At 42.4% G+C, this 20,116-nt stretch overlaps 3 protein-coding genes across 14 annotated transcripts in view; 1 reads left to right on the top strand and 2 right to left on the bottom strand.

The window, feature by feature from the left end:
• gatad2b (GATA zinc finger domain containing 2B) overlaps positions 1–10,054 on the bottom strand; it is a 61,026-nt gene extending 50,972 nt beyond the window's left edge. For both annotated transcript variants that reach the window (XM_046058348.1, XM_046058347.1), the window contains exon 1: positions 9,850–10,054. The gene's annotated coding sequence lies outside the window, so the exon portion shown is untranslated. The remainder of the gene's footprint in view (positions 1–9,849) is intronic.
• The window catches only part of LOC123976309 (ankyrin repeat and MYND domain-containing protein 2-like), an 817,726-nt gene that overhangs the window by 106,691 nt on the left and 690,919 nt on the right, over positions 1–20,116 (top strand). The window lies entirely within an intron of this gene.
• The window catches only part of LOC123976313 (tRNA selenocysteine 1-associated protein 1-like), an 8,751-nt gene continuing 5,188 nt past the window's right edge, over positions 16,554–20,116 (bottom strand). For 8 of the 11 annotated variants that reach the window (XM_046058373.1, XM_046058375.1, XM_046058376.1 and 5 more), the window contains exons 6-9: positions 19,286–19,402; positions 18,957–19,161; positions 18,831–18,864; positions 16,554–16,852 (exon numbers count right to left, since the gene is read on the bottom strand). In XM_046058373.1, the coding sequence (XP_045914329.1) occupies positions 16,692–16,852; positions 18,831–18,864; positions 18,957–19,161; positions 19,286–19,402 (517 nt within the window). In that variant the 3' untranslated portion in view covers positions 16,554–16,691. The remainder of the gene's footprint in view (positions 16,853–18,830; positions 18,865–18,956; positions 19,162–19,285; positions 19,403–20,116) is intronic. The other 3 variants (XM_046058374.1, XM_046058377.1, XM_046058380.1) reach the window with 1 other exon arrangement.

The raw sequence follows: 20,116 nt of genomic DNA, 5'->3' as shown, positions 1-20,116 counted from the left end.
GACACAGCGTCAGAAGCGTCTCGCCTGGGCTAAAGACAAAAAGGACTGGACTGCTGCTGAGTGGTCCAAAGTTATGTTCTCTGATGAAAGTAAATTTTCTTTGGAAATCAAGGTCCCAGAGTCTGGAGGAAGAGAGGAGAGGCACAGAATCCACGTTGCTTGAAGTCCAGTGTAAAGTTTCCACAGTCAGTGATGGTTAGGGGTGCCATGTCATCTGCTGGTGTTGGTCCACTGTGTTTTCTGAGGTCCAAGGTCAACGCAGCCGTCTACCAGGAAGTTTTAGAGCACTTCATGCTTCCTGCTGCTGACCAACTTTATGGAGATGCAGATTTCATTTTCCAACAGGACTTGGCACCTGCACACAGTGCCGAAGCTACCAGTACCTGGTTTAAGGACCATGGTATCCCTGTTCTTAATTGGCCAGCAAACTGGCCTGACCTTAACCCTATAGAAAATCTATGGGGTATTGTGAAGAGGAAGATGCGATACGCCAGACCCAACAATGCAGAAGAGCTGAAGGCCACTATCAGAGCAACCTGGGCTCTCATAACACCTGAGCAGTGCCACAGACTGCTCGACTCCACGCCACGCCGCATTGCTGCAGTAATTCAGGCAAAAGGAGCCCCAACTAAGTATTGAGTGCTGTACATGCTCATACTTTTCATGTTGGCCAACATTTCTAAAAATCCTTTTTTTGTATTGGTCTTAAGTAATATTCTAATTTTCAGAGATACTTGGGATTTTCATTAGTTGTCAGTTTTAATCATCACAATTAAATGAAATATACATTTGAAATAAATCAGTCTGTGTGTAATGAATGAATATAATATTCAAGTTTCTGTTTTTGAATGGAATTACTGAAATAAATCAACTTTTTGATGATATTCTAATTATATGACCAGCACCTGTATATATAATGTACAATCTTTAATATAAGGATTATTAATATGGGCCCTTATATTAACCGGTATTGAATTTTAAGTGAATGCCATGAGACTTGAGACTCTGTAGTATGTAATTACAGTGTGGCAGCTTCAGTTCCTTACCTGCTCTTGTGTGAGACCTCTGTACCTTATGCCTCCATCTCTGGGAGGGCGGATGATAGCACAACCTAGAAGACAGACACAGTGTTAGGTGAAAAAGAAAAATACCCAGCCATCCCTCCAGCTGCTAGCTTTCTCAGTCTGCTGGCTGTTAATCAGCTGCAAGACAAGCAGCTCTGCCATTCAACACTGATGCTGGATCCTCTAACCCCTAACCTTTACCATGCACTTCCTGTGCTCTTCTTCTGTTCCCTTACAATTATTTTGTATTGATTGCACTATTTAATTTACTCTTACTTTCTTTCCCTAGGTATTTACCCCATTGATGCTATATCTGCTATTAGCTCTTACTGGTATTAATTGCTGCTCTTACTAGTATGTATTGTCACTTGTAGATCTCTTGCTGTTTTGATGCTTTGTTGATGCCTGTATGTTCCTCAAATGTAAGTCGCTTTGGATAAAAGCATCTGCCAAATGAGTAAATGTAATATAATATAATCCTGACAATCACACAGATTTCAAAATAAATCTATGTGTAGCGATCACAACATATGTCTTTCATATTCACAGGCACACTGCAGCATTGTGAATAGGCCTCTTCTAAGACTCTTCTGATCTGACAGACTCTTTTCCCTGATAGTAAAGATGTTGATGTGCAAACTTGGCAGACACGACAAGTACTTCTCACCCTAGAAGATCTTATTCAAGACAAATAAGTGATGGCAAGGTGTGAAGAACCAGATACCTTCTCTTTGATTTAGCAAAGAGACTCAACACACACACACACACACACACACACAAACACTTTGTTCTCACCCCTGATGAGGTCTGAAGATAAGATTTGCCCATCATAAAATTATGAAAAGACACTCCTAAAAAGGAAATTAACTGCTATATCTATCTTGTAAGCCAGGTTTGGATTAAGGATAATCAGCTATCAAACCAATAAGTAATCCAGCTAACCTTTCTCAACATAGGCTGTCTTGATCATTAACACAATTTTTATTTTGTATGACATGAAAGGCGCATTCACAGAATAAACCTAGTGTGGCTACACCATCATGGACAGAAGTGTCTGTAATTATCACCAGTGTGAATCTGTATAATATTGTTAACTATTATACTGTTGTATAGAGCAAAACGGTGTTGTTTAACACTTATTAGTTGTGTTAAAAGTATGTTTGACAGTGTAAGTAGTTAAGAGTCTCAGGTAAAGTGGTTGAATGATCGGCTGAAAAAGCAGTTAAACCATGATTCCTTGCAGGCTCTTTTAAACAGTTATTTCCGTGTTTTGGATTAGTGATTTTGAGAGTATGTGAATTTTGTGCATACAACTTAAATTAAAATCACTAGTCAGGAACCTGGAGAAGATCATGTTGGTTCCACACGATGTGTCCCTTTTTAGACACAGGAATAAAGTTTTCAGCACGAAAACCTTCCTCCATGCTGTAAAACTCCTCTTCCTCAGCCAAGTGACAAAAAGAGCTACCCTAAGCTAGGCTGGACTTCACCCCTACCTTGAGCTTACATCTTGTTTTTTGTTTCTTTAGATGTCTTTCTTTATTTTTTTGTTCTTTACCTAAAGTTAGCACACAATTGCGTGTGACTGCACCTCCCTCACGACGACCTCAGCCCTGCGCACAACACCAGAGAGCCAGCTGGAGCATCTCGTCTCTGCCAGCACTTCAGAACAGTAGGCTGAACAATGGTTTTACTATGCAAAGAGTTGATGTCAAATAAAATATATTAATATAAAATATAATCATTCCCTTTAGAGAAGTTAAGTGCCCTAGAGTTAAGTTAGCAAATTTAAAATGCAATGAAGCAAAAAGCAAACCCTAACAATACATTTTATATCACCCAAACAATTCATAGTGACAGAGTGAATGATGTAACAATATGTGCAGAGTACATAACCTTCCTGTTTCAGGACTCTACCACTAGATGGAGACTTCTGATATGTTTCGAACACATGCCAAAGGACAAGAAGCCTGGTTTCCAGCAGAAGGCTCACTTATTATCCTCATCAGTGAATTTCCTCAGTAAAACAGCATCCATATGTGTCTGCTAAGAGAGGTTTAGACAGTAGTATTTTTCAGCAAGTTGAATTTTCAGTTTATTTTCAGTTTATTCATTCCCTTCCTTTGCATTTTCATGCAGGAACTTGAAAGTGAAATTTAACCTAAGCCATTGTCGCAGCTTCTGTTTTTTATCCCACTGTGCCTGGTGAAGTTGTTCAACATGCTGGCCACCAACCTGCTTGTTTCAGCCCAACAGTGCCCTGGATTGTTTGTCGGCAAATAAAGCACGTGAAAATGACATGTCTGGTCCCTCTTTTGCCTTTTTTAAATTAAGTATATAGGTTCTTTAAATTTCAGGTTAAAGAAAGTGTCAAATAAGAGGCTGTTTGCAATCTTCATCAAAAAAATCACAATTAGATATTTCCCTCAAATCATTGAGCCCTAGAGAGGAAAATTACTTTTTCATATAAAACACAAACTGTAAACTTTTGATATCCCATAGATATATACTGTATCTCATCACCAAAATACATGTAAGAAGTCTGACTTTTTAAAAATAAACTTGTCAGTGCTCTCTCGTGGACAAACTACACGGTTTCTAAATAAACTCAAATAGTGCAATATTTTGCTTTAGTAGTAGAACACAAGCATCATTTACCTGTCTTACTGTTAAGCCATATCAACTGTGCCTTTTCCCATTATTTGTCTGATAAACATAGCCATTAGCTCTAGTATGTCTTATCCATGTTTAGTATTGCAATCTCTATGTAGCAAGTGGGGTTTTTATCAGTTGTCCCCACAAGGTCAAAATGTAAATACTCTGTGTTTGTATAGCACCTTTCTAGTCATTTTGACCACTCAAAGTGCTTTTACATTACATCTGCATTTACCATTCACACACTGAGCCGAAGTGCTCAAACAGAAACTAACATTCACACACATCCATACACTCAGGGCAATTCGGGGTTCAGTATCTTGCCCAAGGACACTTCGCCATGCAGCCTGGAGGAGCCGGTCCCAGTTGCCAATCGACCTGAAACTTTGGCAGGATCATCTCTGGACATTGCTGATCAAAAGTTATTAAAAGTATTTAAGTCAATCCGTTTTTTGTTTTTTTTTCATAAATTTTTACTTTTGTGTATTTACGTATAATTTTACATAAATGCCCATAAATCAAAATTGGCTTAAAGGAGACCTATTATGCCTTTACACATTTTATGACTTATCTACAATGTTATAATGTTGGATGTTCATGTTAAACATGGCCAAAGCTTAAAAAAATTAGGTTAAAGCATTTATAAGAAATCCCTGTGAGCAAAAACCTCAGGTTTCCTCCTGTTCTCAATGCTCTGTTTTGAAATGCTTTTTCTACCAACGGCTTTGTTCTACGTAATACCTAGCCAGACGGAGCTGGTGTTCCATATATGGTCATGTGCTCCCACACTAACATCATGGCAACGCTCAAGATCTTAGACAAGCTGAATGGTTTCTACTGTAGGTTTGAAAAGCCCAGAGTCACACCTCTCCCCCACTCCAACACCATCTTCAAACAGTCACCTTCCCCCTCTGACTCTCTGATTCTCTGTCTCTCACCTGCACTCAAGATCTGTGAAGAAGACGTGAGCCACCTCTTCCACAGGCAGAAGATCAGGTTGGTGTCTCACCATGGTGCCTGAAAATCTGTGCGGACCAGTTGGCCCCCATCTTCACTCAGATCTTCAACAGATCACTGGAGCTGTGTGAAGTTCCCTCCTGCTTCAAACGCTCCACAATCATCCCGGTCCCAAAAAAACCCTCCATCTCTGGACTAAATGACTACAGGCCAGTCGCCCTAACATCTGTAGTCATGAAGTCCTTTGAAAGACTGGTGTTGGCTCACCTGAAGGACATTACAGGCCCCCTGTTGGACCCCCTGCAGTTTGCCTACAGGGCTAACAGGTCTGTGGATGATGCTGTCAACTTGGGACAGCATTACATCCTGCAACACCTCGACTCTCCAGGGACATATGCAAGGCTCCTGTTCGTGGACTTCTGCTCGGCGTTCAACATCCTCATCCCGGATATCCTGAGCACCAAACTCACCCAGCTCACTGTGCCAGCCTCCACCTGTCAGTGGATCACAGACTTCCTGACTGACAGGAGGAGACAGGTGAGACTAGGGAACATCACATCCAGCTCCCGGACTATCAGCACTGGCCCCCCCCCAGGGGTGTGTGCTCTCCCCACTGCTCTTCTCCCTCTACACCAACGACTGCACCTCAGGAGACCCATCTGTCCAACTCCTGAAGTTTGCTGACGACACAACGGTCATCGGCCTCATCCGGGACGGTGATGAGTCGGCCTACAGACGGGAGGTTGATCAGCTGGCTCTCTGGTGCGGTCAGAACAACCTGGAGCTTAACATGCTCAAAAATGTTGAGATGACTGTGGACTTCAGAAGGAGCCCCCCCACTCTGCCCCCCATCACCATACTCAACAGACCTGTGTATGCTGTGGAATCCTTCAGGTTTCTGGGTTCCACTTTATCCCAGAACCTGAAGTGGGAGCCCAACACTGACACCATCATCAAGAAGGCCCAGCAGAGGATGTACTTCCTGCGTCAGCTCAGGAAGCTCAACCTGCCTAAGGACCTGCTGATCCACTTCTACACAGCCATCATCCAGTCTGTGCTCTGCACCTCCATCACTGTCTGGTTTGGATCTGCCACCAAAAAAGGACAGGGACAGACTACAACAGACAGTCAGGACTGCAGAAAAGATCTTCGGTGCCAACCTGCCCTCCATTCAGGACTTATACATTTCCAGAGACAGGAAACGGGCAGGAAACATCACTGCAGAACCATCTCACCCCGGACACAATCTGTTCCAGCTCCTCCCCTCTGGTAGGCGCTACAGAGCACTGTACACCAAAACCAACAGACACAGTAGCAGTTTCTTCCCACAAGCCATCACTCTGATGAACACCTGATTTCTGACTCACAGTGTCAGGAACATTTCCTGTGCAATAACCCCGTAACTCTGTCTCTAATCAGCCACCTGTCCACCTGTTTACTGGTTACAACTTATTATTTATTTATTCAGCATTCTCTATTTCAGTGCTGTTCATACAGTTACATATTGTCATATTGTAGATACTGTATACCAATCCACCTACCTTAAGTCATAACTCCTGCACAAAATGCTTATACCTATTTATTCCAGCATCCTTTGCACTATGCTTCATCGCACTGTGTACATGTGTCCATGTATGCATGTATATGTACCTGTATATCACATCCACTACTCCTGCATCCTTTGCACTCAGCTCACTGCATTATTTGTCTATGTCTATATTGTTTTTGTTCATAGTGTGTATATTTATGTTGTCTACACTTTAGACTGTGTCTGATTTTATTTTATTTTTATTATTGTGATTTTGTATGAGTAAGCACATCTTGAGCAATGTACAATCCTGAGTCAAATTCCTCGTATGTGTACACATACCTGGCAATAAAGCTGATTCTGAGTCTGATGACAATTCATTTGACAACAGAAAACTGTCTATCGTGTACAATTATGCTCTATCGTTTATTTCGTTGTGTTGCAAATTCCACACTTCACTTTAATATTTTGGTGAGAGCTTTGTACTGCGGTGAAGTTAGCTTTATGTTGGAATTCGACATCTATCTTATGTGCAACTGCTGTTGGACTCGACAGTAATAACGTATTAGCTTGTGTCGAGCCGGAGCCGGGGGCGAGTTGGCAACATAACCGGGCTCAGCAGCCTCTATAGAGACAAAGTTAGCTTATGGCAGAGGCAAAGAGTCCAAAGAGGACGTTGACAGAGGAAGCTAGGAAGAGAAAAAGACAGCGACCAAGTCGAGAGCTTCGTGAAGCTAAAGGCTGCAGGACAGGCGCCCAGCTGGCCTTCTTTCTGTTGGACTACTCAGTAATATTGCTGTGTCTTGTGTTGTCGCACACGCTTGATGTTTGGTTCTTGTCAACTTGCTAGTTTTGGATCGTAATGTAATAATAACAAATGCTCATGTACAACTGTCCTCCTTTAGAGAGTGGCAAATTACACTAATCCCACCAAATCTTACATAATGTTGCCTTACACATGATGAATGGTTCCCAGTCTCTTCCTCACAGTGAGGAATACAGTTTATTAATTTTACACTGGTATCCCATTGGCCCATACCCAACGCCCAGACACTGGTATCGTTTCAGGACTAAAAAAGCTGGATCGATGCATCCCCAAAGATATGGTTGTTTTGTGACTCTTCTTTGTCAGCACATACACTGTAGATACAGCAGGGAGGAACGGTGAGGGAGAAGCAGCCACTGTGAGGGGTAAGATGAAGAGATGCATGTGACTACAGTTTGAGAGAAAGAAGCCAGTCGGCCAATATGCACATGAAAATGGATCCAACCTGTCCTGAAGAGAGACCCATGGTTCTGTCCCATGATCCACACTGGTCCACAATGCCCCACACTGCTGGCTTCATTATTTGAAAGTTGCTTTTTAAAATGATCTTAATGCTATTTTATGGGAGTACAGATGGTATTTTGACATTTATATTTATTCAGTGTCAAATGAATATCTATCAGGTAGCCTAAACACTTTATTTGACCTTGTATATCATTAATTTATTACTGAAATGGCGAAGTTTGGACTTACTTTTTACAACAATAATTAAATTTCTGTTATCACAGAGAGCATGAAACAAAAAAGGTACAGAATTTCAGGTACCTGTTCAAATGTGAACGGTACATAACCCTGTCAGTGTGAAAACATGTCTTCTCTCCAGTTGGGAGGTGAGCCTGAGACCAGCTGTATGTGTCCAAAATGTTAGGCTTAGTTTTACCTGAAGCCTAAGCTGTGACTGAGACGTCCTGGTCCCCAGTGAACAACTACAGAGAGTGCTTCATGTCATACAAACTGCCCCTGCAGCATGCAGCACACCAGGTATAATGTCAGAAATGGTTGGATTAAATATTATACCATGCTGTCTAGACACTTTCATTTGAAGTAATTGTTACATGTCATGTCATCACTCCCACCAGCGGGTGGTATATGAAGATTGTTTAAATGAAGGTTGTTGAATATATAGATTTAGAAGTTCGTACAAAAGTGGCTCAGGTGGAAAAAGGCTATACTAAAAATTGTGAGGTTTCATACCCAGCTACACTGGGAAACGAAGTTTAATAAAGCTGAATGACTGCTGATTGACATGTAGGTAACCAGCTACAAAAACTACACTACAATACTCTGCAGGTACTGCACCCATCTGTCATAACAGTATGGTAGTCTTCATCTGGATGCTACTGGGGCTGCCAGGGGACTCTGGGCTGGAAATAGGAAGAGGAAGGGCTCCATCATTGAGAATACTACAGTTCATTCACACTCTTCAACAGCAGGGACCATTCATTCATACAGACCCACTATCACTATGTGAGTGGAGGGCTGTGTGTATCAAGGTCTGCCAACTTTTATCTCAGAAGCAAAGGCTGTAGGGCTACTTCACTGCCACGCTCAGATGAAAATGTGTGAAGTGAGCACGGGGAGACACCACCAGAAACAAACAGCCGGTTGATAGTAATACACTGCTGAAGAAAGTGAAAGGGATGCATGTTTCATGGCACAAAGTGATGAAGCAACGCAACCGCCTTTCTGCTGTCTGTCAACTTTTCATTTTACCAAAAAGTTTTTATTGACAAAGCTTTCCTTATCCAAAGCTGCTGTAAATGACTAAACTAAATATGTATCAACTGGAACTTAAAACGACCAATTCATTTAATGTCTTGTAACCTTTTGTAATGGAGGAAGGTAACATCATTTGACTATCCACCTCTCCATCTCAGACTGTAAGCCTACAGATTCGAAGGAACAATCCAATCCAACCACAAAGACAGTGATAGCAGTCAGATGTGAATCAATCTGCATGTGACTCCTGAAATCTTGAGGAGCAGAGACCCATTATGGTCAACAGACACAAAATGAGCTCCTGTGTACTGCAGAATAATAGGCAGCACACATTAAATATTGATTCCCGTTTGGTCTCTAACGTCATCTAGACGTCCACCTCCGTTAATCCGCCGCTCGGCCTGAATAAAGCCCTTACAGTAAAATGTTGGCTGTGCTGTCAGGCGCCAGGCAGCCATTTAGGTGCATATGGAGCCAGTTGAGTCTCTACGTAAATGGCTGATGCATTTCGAATTTTTCTTCCTAATTGCCGTGAGCCATGAGCACCCCCGGCCTCCTCCTAACGCCTTTTATTTCAATCCGCCACTTCAGGCAGCTTTGCTTCAAGAAAACCCTTCTCCCATCTCATCTCATCCCGGTGCTCTTTAAATAAGCATTAACACGTATTTGGAGGACCCTGGCTCTTTCTCCAGTCTGAGTTAACCCCTAGAGACTCTGGATCAAACAATGAAACGGATTGGAGGCATACCGCACACCGTTTCCATCACAATGAAAACACAACATCTCCGTTACAGTTATTATCAAAGCACAACGAAGCGGCTAACGTTAGATTAGATGCAGATATCCACTAATGTTTCTGCCGCGACTCCAGACCTTTAAATGTAAATTAACGGTTCAAGGCGACGGCTGCTGGTCGCCAACATGTCAGCCTGCATCAACACACAGCAAAGCAAAGCCGCTCTATTGTCTATCAGAAAATCAGCATATCCACCGGCAGGAAAACGACACAGCTAGCCGTCCTGCCGCGGCACGAATCCCGCCGCTGCCATTTCAAAACATCTCCCGCCGGAGCCAGGCCTCGCGCACATCCTCGGACTCACCTGTGTCTCCTTCGCCTCGGTGTGTACCGTCTCCGGGTTCACGGTCCGGTCCTGACGCGCTGCAGCGGTTCCTCACCACCAGTCCCCGGCACCGGCAGGCAGCACTGAGCCGCTGATTGGGCCTCGAAAGACGCTCACCCCCTCGCTGCAGCCAGACAGACAGCTCATTGGTCAGGCAGTCACTCCGTGAAGCCCAGACAAACAGCTGAATGGCTGTTTGTCTCCCAAGCAAATCCAGACAGACAGCTGATTGGTCCTCCGGGTCTGATAGCTGGAGTCATTCAGACAGCTGATTGGTACTTCATTTCCGCGGCGGAGATAGACAGAGAGCTGATTGGTTGGTAGTAGTGTTGTTGTCTGTGTCTGGATGGAGAGCCATGTTAACTCCAATGAGGCTAAAGAAACAATGTGTTCGTTTACATTCATGAAAGGAACGCGTTGGAAGCTTTATATTTCAATTGTTTAACGTAGAGTAGGCCGGTTTTCTTGACGGAGTCAGGGATTAAGAGAAACGTGGTTGTTTCTTATTTACAGCAGACACCTAATTTCTTGTTACACCGGGTATCTATACACGCATGTTCATGACAAAGCCCGAAGACAGGGCAAACACAGCTGTGACAGCAGCGCGGGCGGATGAACGGAAACGTCATTAGTAGGCTACTATCAAACTGCTGTCTGCGCGCCGTCAGTCCAGAGAGGAAACTTCATCCTGCAGCATCGAATGTGCCACAGTTAAAACACATTGTCAGGGATAGCAGAAGAATGTGACAACTGGTCAGCTGTATTCAACTGCGTGGTTTACTGTAACCAGGTTATTGCAGTGCAAGTATGCGTTAACCTAATTTCTGCATGTGCAGACGGGTACAGTGTGAACGATGTCAACAACTTGGCTTGCAGTGAAACAGGTCGACCGTCGTACACCGCTATTGTCAATTTAGCCTATTTGTTACAGCCGCTCATTAAGACAGAAGAATGACTTTGACCGGAAATGTTTAAACATTTGAAATGTCAATTCGAGATTTATTTTTACATAGATGTCACCTGTGAATGGACAATGGCCATCACAAATAAAATGCCGGTGGACTTGCGGACCTAATTTGCATCTTGATAAATTAAATGATTTATTATCTATTTTTTTGCTTTCAGTTGTGTTTGAAGCAGGCACTGTATGCATGTCAAGGGAACCTTTTGTTTTCCGATGTCAGTTCTGGCATGCAGCAGCTCTGTAGATTACTGGTATATAACATGTATGCATTTCATATGTGCCTCTATTTATATGAGGATCAAATTAATACACATCTTAGTTTTGGAAATAAAAACGGGGTTTTCCCACAATCTTGTGGAACTGTGTCACAGTGGAACATGAAGGTCCGGAGGCACAGTCAGGCAATGCTATAGCCTAATACACATTTTAACATTGCCTTACAGTCTGCTGACAATGAATGAAGTTAGATGTTGCTGGTAGCAGCTGTTCATACTGACTCCCATGTTACTCCCGTGGAAATTGAGCCCTCTAGTGGATTCACTGGTTTTAACACATTTCAATTATAATGAAGGTCTGCAGGAGACCTATTGTTTTTGTTCTCATTAGGAGTCCAAGCCCTAGGGGGCTGGGGGGGGACACGCATGCAAAGCAGTTCGGATCCAAGTAAGAGCGTTGCTGGGAATCCTACTGAACTTGCTCGCTTCCCCTTTTTGGTTTTGGCCTGTAACTCCCACATAGTATGTCGCACATTCAAAAACCTTATATCCACACATTCTGTAAGTTGAGCTGCATCTTGTGATATAGGCCACGCCCATATTGGCCTATAATTGTTTTGCCCACAAAATTGCAAAATGTGTAAAACCAACAACCAGTGGCGTTGAGATTATGGTCACAGGAAGTGATCTCATATTTCCATATAACTCAGTTGGAACACAAAATGTAGGCTAGTGCCTTCCATGTCAAACTGACGCTCTGTCCAAAATTTGGCGCCAATCTGCCAAACGGTGGCACTTCAGCTACAAGACCTACTTTTTCAAACTCGTAGGTGGTCAGTCCAATCGACACGAAAATTTGCAAGTAGAATTTATGGAGCCTCATGATCAAAAGTTGTTCAAATAATTTTGTTAAGAAGTTAAAGAACTTACTGTGGGTTGAACAAAACAGGAATGATGTCATAGCTCCAGAGGTCTACCCGATTACCACAAAAGTTGGGCCTGTATTTCCCATGCTCCACTAAGGCATACCTGTAAACTTTGGGATTTGAAAATAAGGAACATTTTGAGGCACCCTGACCCAGGCTGTCTCACCACGCCCCACATACAGCTTACATTTAGACAAGGGTACACACAGTGAAGTAAAATGTTTTCCAATCTCTGCTGCTCACCTCCTCTGGTCGCCGGGAGCCAGCAGTTTAGTTCACTATCTATTCATGTTAATCTATTGCTGTCTATGAAACACCAGACAAGTAAATCATAATAAAGAATACATCCAAAATCCACTTTTGAACTCCTGCTAAACATTAACAATTAGATGTGTGGGCACATTTAGATCCAGTTACTAGATTTGGGGATGGTGGGTACCAGGCACTCTGAAGGCCTCAGTATGATTTGGTGTGTCTTTGCAGTCTTGAAGAGATTAATCGTACAAATGCAGGTAACACTGCACACTTTTAGACAGGCTTTGTAAGACATTCGTGGCATTGCACTCACTGAAAAGTGACAGAGGTAGTTGAAGCATTAAAGAAATAGAGCTTGAGAGACAAGTTATACCCTGCCCACTTTTCACCAGCACAAGCCTGACTAGAATCAGGGGGCTGCATTGGATTGCATCCATTGAGACATGAAGTCCAGTATGAGCACAGGGTTTGAGTATGAAGGCTTTGTAGATGCCAAAACACTGCACAGCAGTTTATACTACACCGACACTGTAACTTTTCTTGTGACAATGGAGAGATATACAGTAGAAATGTAGTGTTCATGTTACAAAGTAATCCACCAGGAATGTGAACATGAATCTATGTGACCGGCAAATGCAGAACCGTGCTGGATGACGCTGCAATGCACTGTATCAGAAATTGAGCCCGGTTGAATTTTTCTGTCAGACAACACTGCCACGCAGAAGTTGGCCCCCCTGGGGACTACGATTGTCTGCTCAAAATGTCATGGCGCTCCATTTAGTAGCTGATATTTCAGCATTTCTGTACCAAAGTGGCAAACTAACACTGCCGTACATAAAGCCATTCTGCTAGCATGGCTAAAAAGACAGCTTTAAAGAGCAGTTCAAACCCTGCTTACTTTCACAGCTTTCAGTGGGCAGGTGCACAGGTGGTGGTGAGGGAGTTTCTGGGGCTATTAGGCAATTTGACAAGACAAACACTTTGTTTAAAGCATATTGAGTCCTTAACCTCTGTGGCTCATTCAAGCCATGTCACATGAGAATTGTTGAGGTCTTTAAAAATCCACATGGCGGTCTTAAGACAACAGTGCACGAACCAAGGTAAGAAACTGCCTCAGAGCAGGTGTTCAGATAGCACTGTAAGTAGCGGACAGCCAGTAAGGGATTTTGTCCTTGTTGCACTAATGGCTCTTTCTGGTTGGACAGGGCATTTGGGACTGGGATCTGGGAGGATAGTGTGAACCTTTGTGCACATTATGCTCTGTTCTTCAAACATGGTTCAACTAACCCAGGCTTAGGTAATGTTAGCAAGCTAAAATGATCCTGCTGATTTTTATCCAACTGGCTGGGTTCTTTAAAGGACTGATTAAAATTAAGTTAACTTTAATAACTGCACTTTATTTCTTAACAAAAACAAAATGAGCATCTCATCTAATCGGTTGGGTGCTGATGAGATTGTATTGTTTTAGCATTTTTTGTCCCATTAATCTTACAGATCACTGTAACTTTAACTGTGTTTCTCTTGTATCCCAAACTATATTGGGGCGGCAGTAGCTCAGTCTTTAAGGACTTGGCTGGAAACTGGAGGGTTCAAGTCCAGCTTGGACCAGAGATATGGAGTGTGGACTGGTAGCTAGAGAGGAGCACTGGGCACTGCCGAAGGTGACCTTGAGCCCCCTGAACCCTCAAACGCTCAGAGTGCCGCCCTGGCAGGGCCCTCACTCTGACATCTCTCCATATGTTTGTGCATGTGTGTATTTCAGACCTGTGTGTATAATACTGACTTGTTAACAACAGAGTGGAAAACATTTCCCCTTGCGGGATTAAAGTATGTCTTTTTTTCATATTCAACATTGACACGTTGTATTGATTAACACGCTTTAGCCTACTTTAGCTTACTGAATAGCCTCTTTTATCATTAATAGATTTTTAAATCTGTAATGAATGAGTTCTCCTCTAAAAGTAAGTTTATGTAATAAAGTAAAGTAAGTCTTGGTCATGGTCCATCTTACTGTTAATAAGCTGCACTTCTGCAGGTTTGGGTAAAGACTTGTTGCTAAGACAGCAACTCCAGATATACATTAAGCCACTGCTGAAGAGCTGAAAAATCCAGGCTTGTGTCAACTCATCAACAATCAAATCAACTTCTATATATAAATATTCTGTTATCCATGTATGAAGAACAGGACACTGGAAACAAAAAAATATAACATCGTTGTATTACTTTAAAATTTACTACTACTACTAAAATTGTGCATATTACAAGTAGTAGATACTTTAAAGTCTGAACAAAATATTCTGTCTTTAGTGACTCAGTATCAAGAGAGACATTGGGCCTTATGCAAGCGCCATGCGTAGGTTTATACAAGTGATTTAAGAGAACTTGCAGCATTCACCAATTTCTCGTATTTTGAATTTTCTCTTAGGCATGAATACAATTTACAAGGTCCAGGCCAGTCGTAGGAGTAATGTGCATGATATTCTGCCTTATCCAGTCCTTTGTTTTTCACTAATGGATTGTACGTTCAATTAATTTTGAAATCAGAATCACATCAATGACCTTTTAATTCCACAAATTATATTCATATTATTCTGTTTGCCTCTGCAATTTAGCTCATAATTCAAAATGTATTCATATAGCATAACGATATCATCACTCATTTCAATTGGCAATGATGATATTATAACACACTGTATCTAAACAACTTAACTGAAGCACTAAGGCTACGTTCAGACTGCAGGCCAATGTGACCCAAATCAGATTGTTTTGCCCATATGCGACTCAGATCTGACAGTGTGAACAGGCCAAGTCACATGGAATCTGATCTTTTCCAGTTCGGAATTGGGCCACTTCCATATGTGGTCCAAATCCTATACAGATCGGATCTTTTTAAATGCGACCTCAGTCTGGACACTCAGGTCGCGGCAAAACCGCTGCAGACGGAACCGCGCTCAACGAAAAAGCTCCCAAAAAAGCCATAATTAAACACGTGGCTCTCTTCCTTCTCTACCTCGCTATCATCTGCTCACAAATTTCTTTTCTTATACCTAAAATCCACCGGACCGCAAGCTCTCTTCTGAGTTACGTGCATGCTATTTGTCTGAGCGGACACAGTGGGGGGAGAGAGGGAGGGAGTTGTGGGGCAGATGCGTTGTACAGCGCCAGAAACCGTAAAGAAAAGAATAGAAAGTTGGGAACACTTGCCATAATTCGGGTGAAATGTGACCCGTGAGAGGACAATGAAAAACGGGAGTCTCCCGCTAACCGGAGCTAACCTCTGTTGCTCCTTGTTTACTTCTGTAGCCTGCAACAGCGTGCTGCGTGACATCGTGGTATTGTTCTGCGCATGCGGGTCACTTTCAGGCCGCAGACAGTTCACACTGGAGTCTGATATGGGCCACATTTAAACTATAATGTGAACTGTCAAACAAAAAAAATCGGATCTGGGAAAAAACATCGGAATTGGGCGTTAAGGCCTGCAGTCTGAACGTAGCCTAACTGAAGGTCACGTCTCTGTATATAAAGTGTAACCTTGCTTTAGCGCATCAGGCCATTGGGAGAGAGTGACAGCATGCTGATCTACTGGCAGACACATGATTGGTTGTTGTCGCAGTTTCGATTACCAGGGGCTGTATTTCAGGCTTCTCTAGTCTGCATGTCCAGTTGTCCTTGGGCATTGCTCCTGAAGGCTGTGCCATCAGTGTGTGAATGATTAGTTCTATTCTGATTAGCAGTTGGCACCTTGCATGGCAGCCTCTGCTAGAAAGGAGCTATATTTCCCATTATGGATCTCTGATAGCAGGACTTCAACTGAATGAACACTTCCTGACAAATGCGCCAGGACACGTAGCCCTTATATATATTAGACTGAACAAAATTATAAACTCTACACTTGCCACCATTCATCAAGAATGAAAGAACGAATGGGCTGAGAGCAAAACAGACTCCACCAACTTTCACCACTGACTGTTTCATTTTTATACCAACCAAAATATGTCAGGATAATTCCAAATAGGGTATATTCACGTAACTTTTCTTCTTATGGGGGCTATAATGACAATTTCATATGAGCATTGATGGAGGGAGCCTGAGAACAAGAATTTCATTGTCAACAATTGCTTATGTGGTCAGTTTGTTTTGTAGTGTATCAGTGTCAAGTTAATGTCTGAAATATCTTTTTTTGGTTTGTATTGATGTCATTTTAGATTTAAGATTTGATTGTTTAATTTTACATTGCAGGTGTCTGCATTTTGGGACTATGTTGGAAAAATCATGTTATGTTATTAATGTGTTTTGTAGAGCCATAAATAAATCAAATATATGTTTTGTTTCAAATTCAGAATTGTCTGTATTCACAGAACATTTCAATGGCTTTGTATACTTGAATAAGATCCATTACCATGACTAATTTCATTTGTCCATACAAAAATAATCCATACTGAGAAGAAAATGTGTTCCGTTTCAGCAGTAAATGGGCTCTGGTAAGCTGGATGTCGCATGGTCCTGCTCTGTGGAGATCTCTGATTGCTGCCAGTGACACTCGATCAGAGCATCATACAGTTCCTCACTGAGTTCCATGAACTTCCTGTTGGCCTCCACCACATCAAGCGTCGGACTGGGATCTGCAACAGAGACAGGGGCTATGAATTTTCCCAAAGTACCAGAACTTTGGAGGGGGGACTTGCCTTGCAGTGCATTTCTGAATGGTCAAGTAGAGGCTGCTCGCTTTAAGTTGAGCATTTCGGGTGTTTTGCTTGTCTCTTTCCCACTGTTGACTCTATTACATTAGCAAACCAATAAATCACAATCAACACCCAGATAGCACACACAAGTCGGAAATAGCAGCCGATGTGCAGTTAGTCCTGCTGTGTGTTTACAGTTAACTGCTGATAGAGTAGGGTTGGGCGATGTCTACAAAATTTCCATTGGACGATGTCTACATTGAAACATCGGGATGGACGAGGACATCGGGGGCACGTGCACGGTGGGATAGCGGTCATCTTATGTGCATGTGTTCACTCACACAGACTTCACTTGGTTAAAAACTGGGTAGCCTATGACGTTACAAGTTGCGGTGGAAATTTTTCAAGCAGGGACCAGGTAAAGCAGCAGTGGACACATAGGGTGCAGACGTTGGTTTCCTTTGTCGTCAGGATTTTACAATCAAGATGCCTGCTTAACATCGTGACGTCTGTCAGCCATTGCCGATAGACGATGTCATCGTTAAGTTTTCATTTCTACATGGAGCCGAAGTAATGTCCATCTGCGCTGGAGGTGCCCTATTCTGTTTCCAGACCTACCAAACTGTTGTGTTTCTTTCTCTGTGCTGGAGTTCTTTTAATAACTTGATGGCTTTATCCAGTTTGTTATTAAACTTGTTATGAACTTGAATTGTGTGTCTCTTAAACTCCCACAGACAAAAAAATATTTTTAGTGGTCATCTCGGGGGGAATGCCCCCCCCCGGAAGAAAGTTTAGTACATTTAAAGTTAAATACATTCATTTGGTGCAAAATTAAGAGGTTATCTATGAATAACTTTGCACTCTTGTAAACAATGTTGTGCTCTAGTAAACTATTTCATCATAAACCCATTTTATAGCTATAAAGGTGTTGAAACAGCAACAAAAGTCAACAAATTTATTTAATGTTTTTCCAGCAACCCAAATTAAAGAATAGAAATAAGCAATTTCCCCAATTTTACTCTTGTTGTTTTATACTTTCTGTGAATATAATCCAATTAATCTTATTTCCATACTGTATGAACACCTTATTTTGAAAACCGTATGCTGTCACGTGTATCCTCGCGCTAAATTCATCAAGTCCAACCCGGTCTGACCATAGACCATATATAAAAAGTCTGACCCAATATGATAAATGTTGTATGTGGTTCTCGTACGGCGTAACAAGAAGACTTCATAGCCTCTCTTCAGGTAGGACTTTCATACTGCGACACTTGTCTTTGAAAAGAGAGAAACTGACAGGATAAAGTCGCTAACGTGTTTGTCAGCTCGCTCTGGTCCGTTTCAGTTACCATGAAGGCTTTAATACGTGTGCACTCCAAATTTAGGCGTGGCTAGCTTAAAAACGAGTGACAGAAACAGGCCGTTAACGTTACCGTAGTTACCTCAAAAGAAAAACGGTTGTCTCGAGTCGGAGGCCAAAGTGTGTGAGCATGCGAGCTACACAACGTTAGAGTTATGAAACATTGTTAAATATTTTTCGGTTCCTTTTTGAGACTATGGCGGGGCGCCATTTCAGTGAAAGGAATTACAGGCCTATCCCAAATACAGGCAGGGTGAGTTCAGTCATTGAGGAAATAAAAGCCAGAGCTATTAATTTAGCTTTCATGGTGTTTTTTAAAGTTTTTATTCTACGTCCAAAAACATTTTATTTGGGGAGGTTGTTGCAGTATTGGGTTCAAATTATATCCTAAGTGTCATTCCTGTCATGACCCATGTTTATTTATGCAATAAATTTGGACTGTTAATCAGCAAAAATAAACAATGTGAAGCAATCACCTTAGGGCTAAACAATGGAAAATAAAACTGATACACCAGTCAGAAATGAAAATAACCGTGATTTGCAGTCCACATTACCAACCTTCAAGTCCATCCTCCTCAACAGCTTCACTTTCCTGAAAAAAACAACAACATTAAAATGATTCACAATTGATAGACATGAATAAGTGATGGGTGTCAATACTAGCTTTTAACAGAGAGAGCTTACCTGAGGTGGGGGATACTGTGTGTAATCATACTGCTGATAGTTGTAGCCATACTCTCCTCCAGTCTGATCGTAGCCCCAGGAGGAGTAATACCCAGGATAGGCATGCTGCTGGTACTGGTTGTACTGGTCATGGTTGTGTTTGTATCCTGTGCTGGACTGCCATGATGATCTGTGCTCTGACTGCTGCTGCTGCCGGTTCCTTAAACTCAAGAGGGAGCAAGAGACACACTGCTGTACTCTACAAATCATTTGGCTTGTGTTCCAGGCCCAAATAAGTCAGCTGCTGACAAGAGGAGCAAATTCCTTAAGGAAAAAAAAAAACAACTCACTTGTTAGCAGCCAGGCTCAATCTCAGAGGTTTAGCACCCAGTCCCACAGCACCCTGACACTCCTCTAAGGCCCGCTTCTGCAGCCGCTCGTCTGGGAACTGAACAAAGCCACAGCCCCTGCAGCAGACACACAGGCAGTGCTCAAATGTTTGCTGCTTTACTCCAATGAAAACAACTCAGCATAGGTGTACTGTACTGGGTGTACATGAGGAGTGTAGGTTACTCAGTCTAAGTATTTTGATGAGTACAGCTAGTCTGAACCCCTCTAACCTACTAACACAAGTGAAATAATGAAACCAGAGATGTGGCTCCTCATGGCCCACAATCAAATTCTTACAACATACACTCACCTAAAGGATTATTAGGAACACCATACTAATACTGTGTTTGACCCCCTTTCGCCTTCAGAACTGCCTTAATTCTATGTGGCATTGATTCAACAAGGTGCTGAAAGCATTCTTTAGAAATGTTGGCCCATATTGATAGGATAGCATCTTGCAGTTGATGGAGATTTGTGGGATGCACATCCAGGGCACGAAGCTCCCGTTCCACCACATCCCAAAGATGCTCTATTGGGTTGAGATCTGGTGACTGTGGGGGCCATTTTAGTACAGTGAACTCATTGTCATGTTCAAGAAACCAATTTGAAATGATTGGAGCTTTGTGACATGGTGCATTATCCTGCTGGAAGTAGCCATCAGAGGATGGGTACATGGTGGCCATAAAGGGATGGACATGGTCAGAAACAATGCTCAGGTAGGCCGTGGCATTTAAACCATGCCCAATTGGCACTAAGGGGCCTAAAGTGTGCCAAGAAAACATCCCCCACAC

The sequence above is a fragment of the Micropterus dolomieu genome, linkage group LG09 (assembly GCF_021292245.1).
Source record: "Micropterus dolomieu isolate WLL.071019.BEF.003 ecotype Adirondacks linkage group LG09, ASM2129224v1, whole genome shotgun sequence".
Taxonomy (NCBI): domain Eukaryota; kingdom Metazoa; phylum Chordata; class Actinopteri; order Centrarchiformes; family Centrarchidae; genus Micropterus; species Micropterus dolomieu.
Note: the sequence above shows the minus strand (reverse complement) of the source record. Positions and strands in the feature narration are given on the sequence as shown.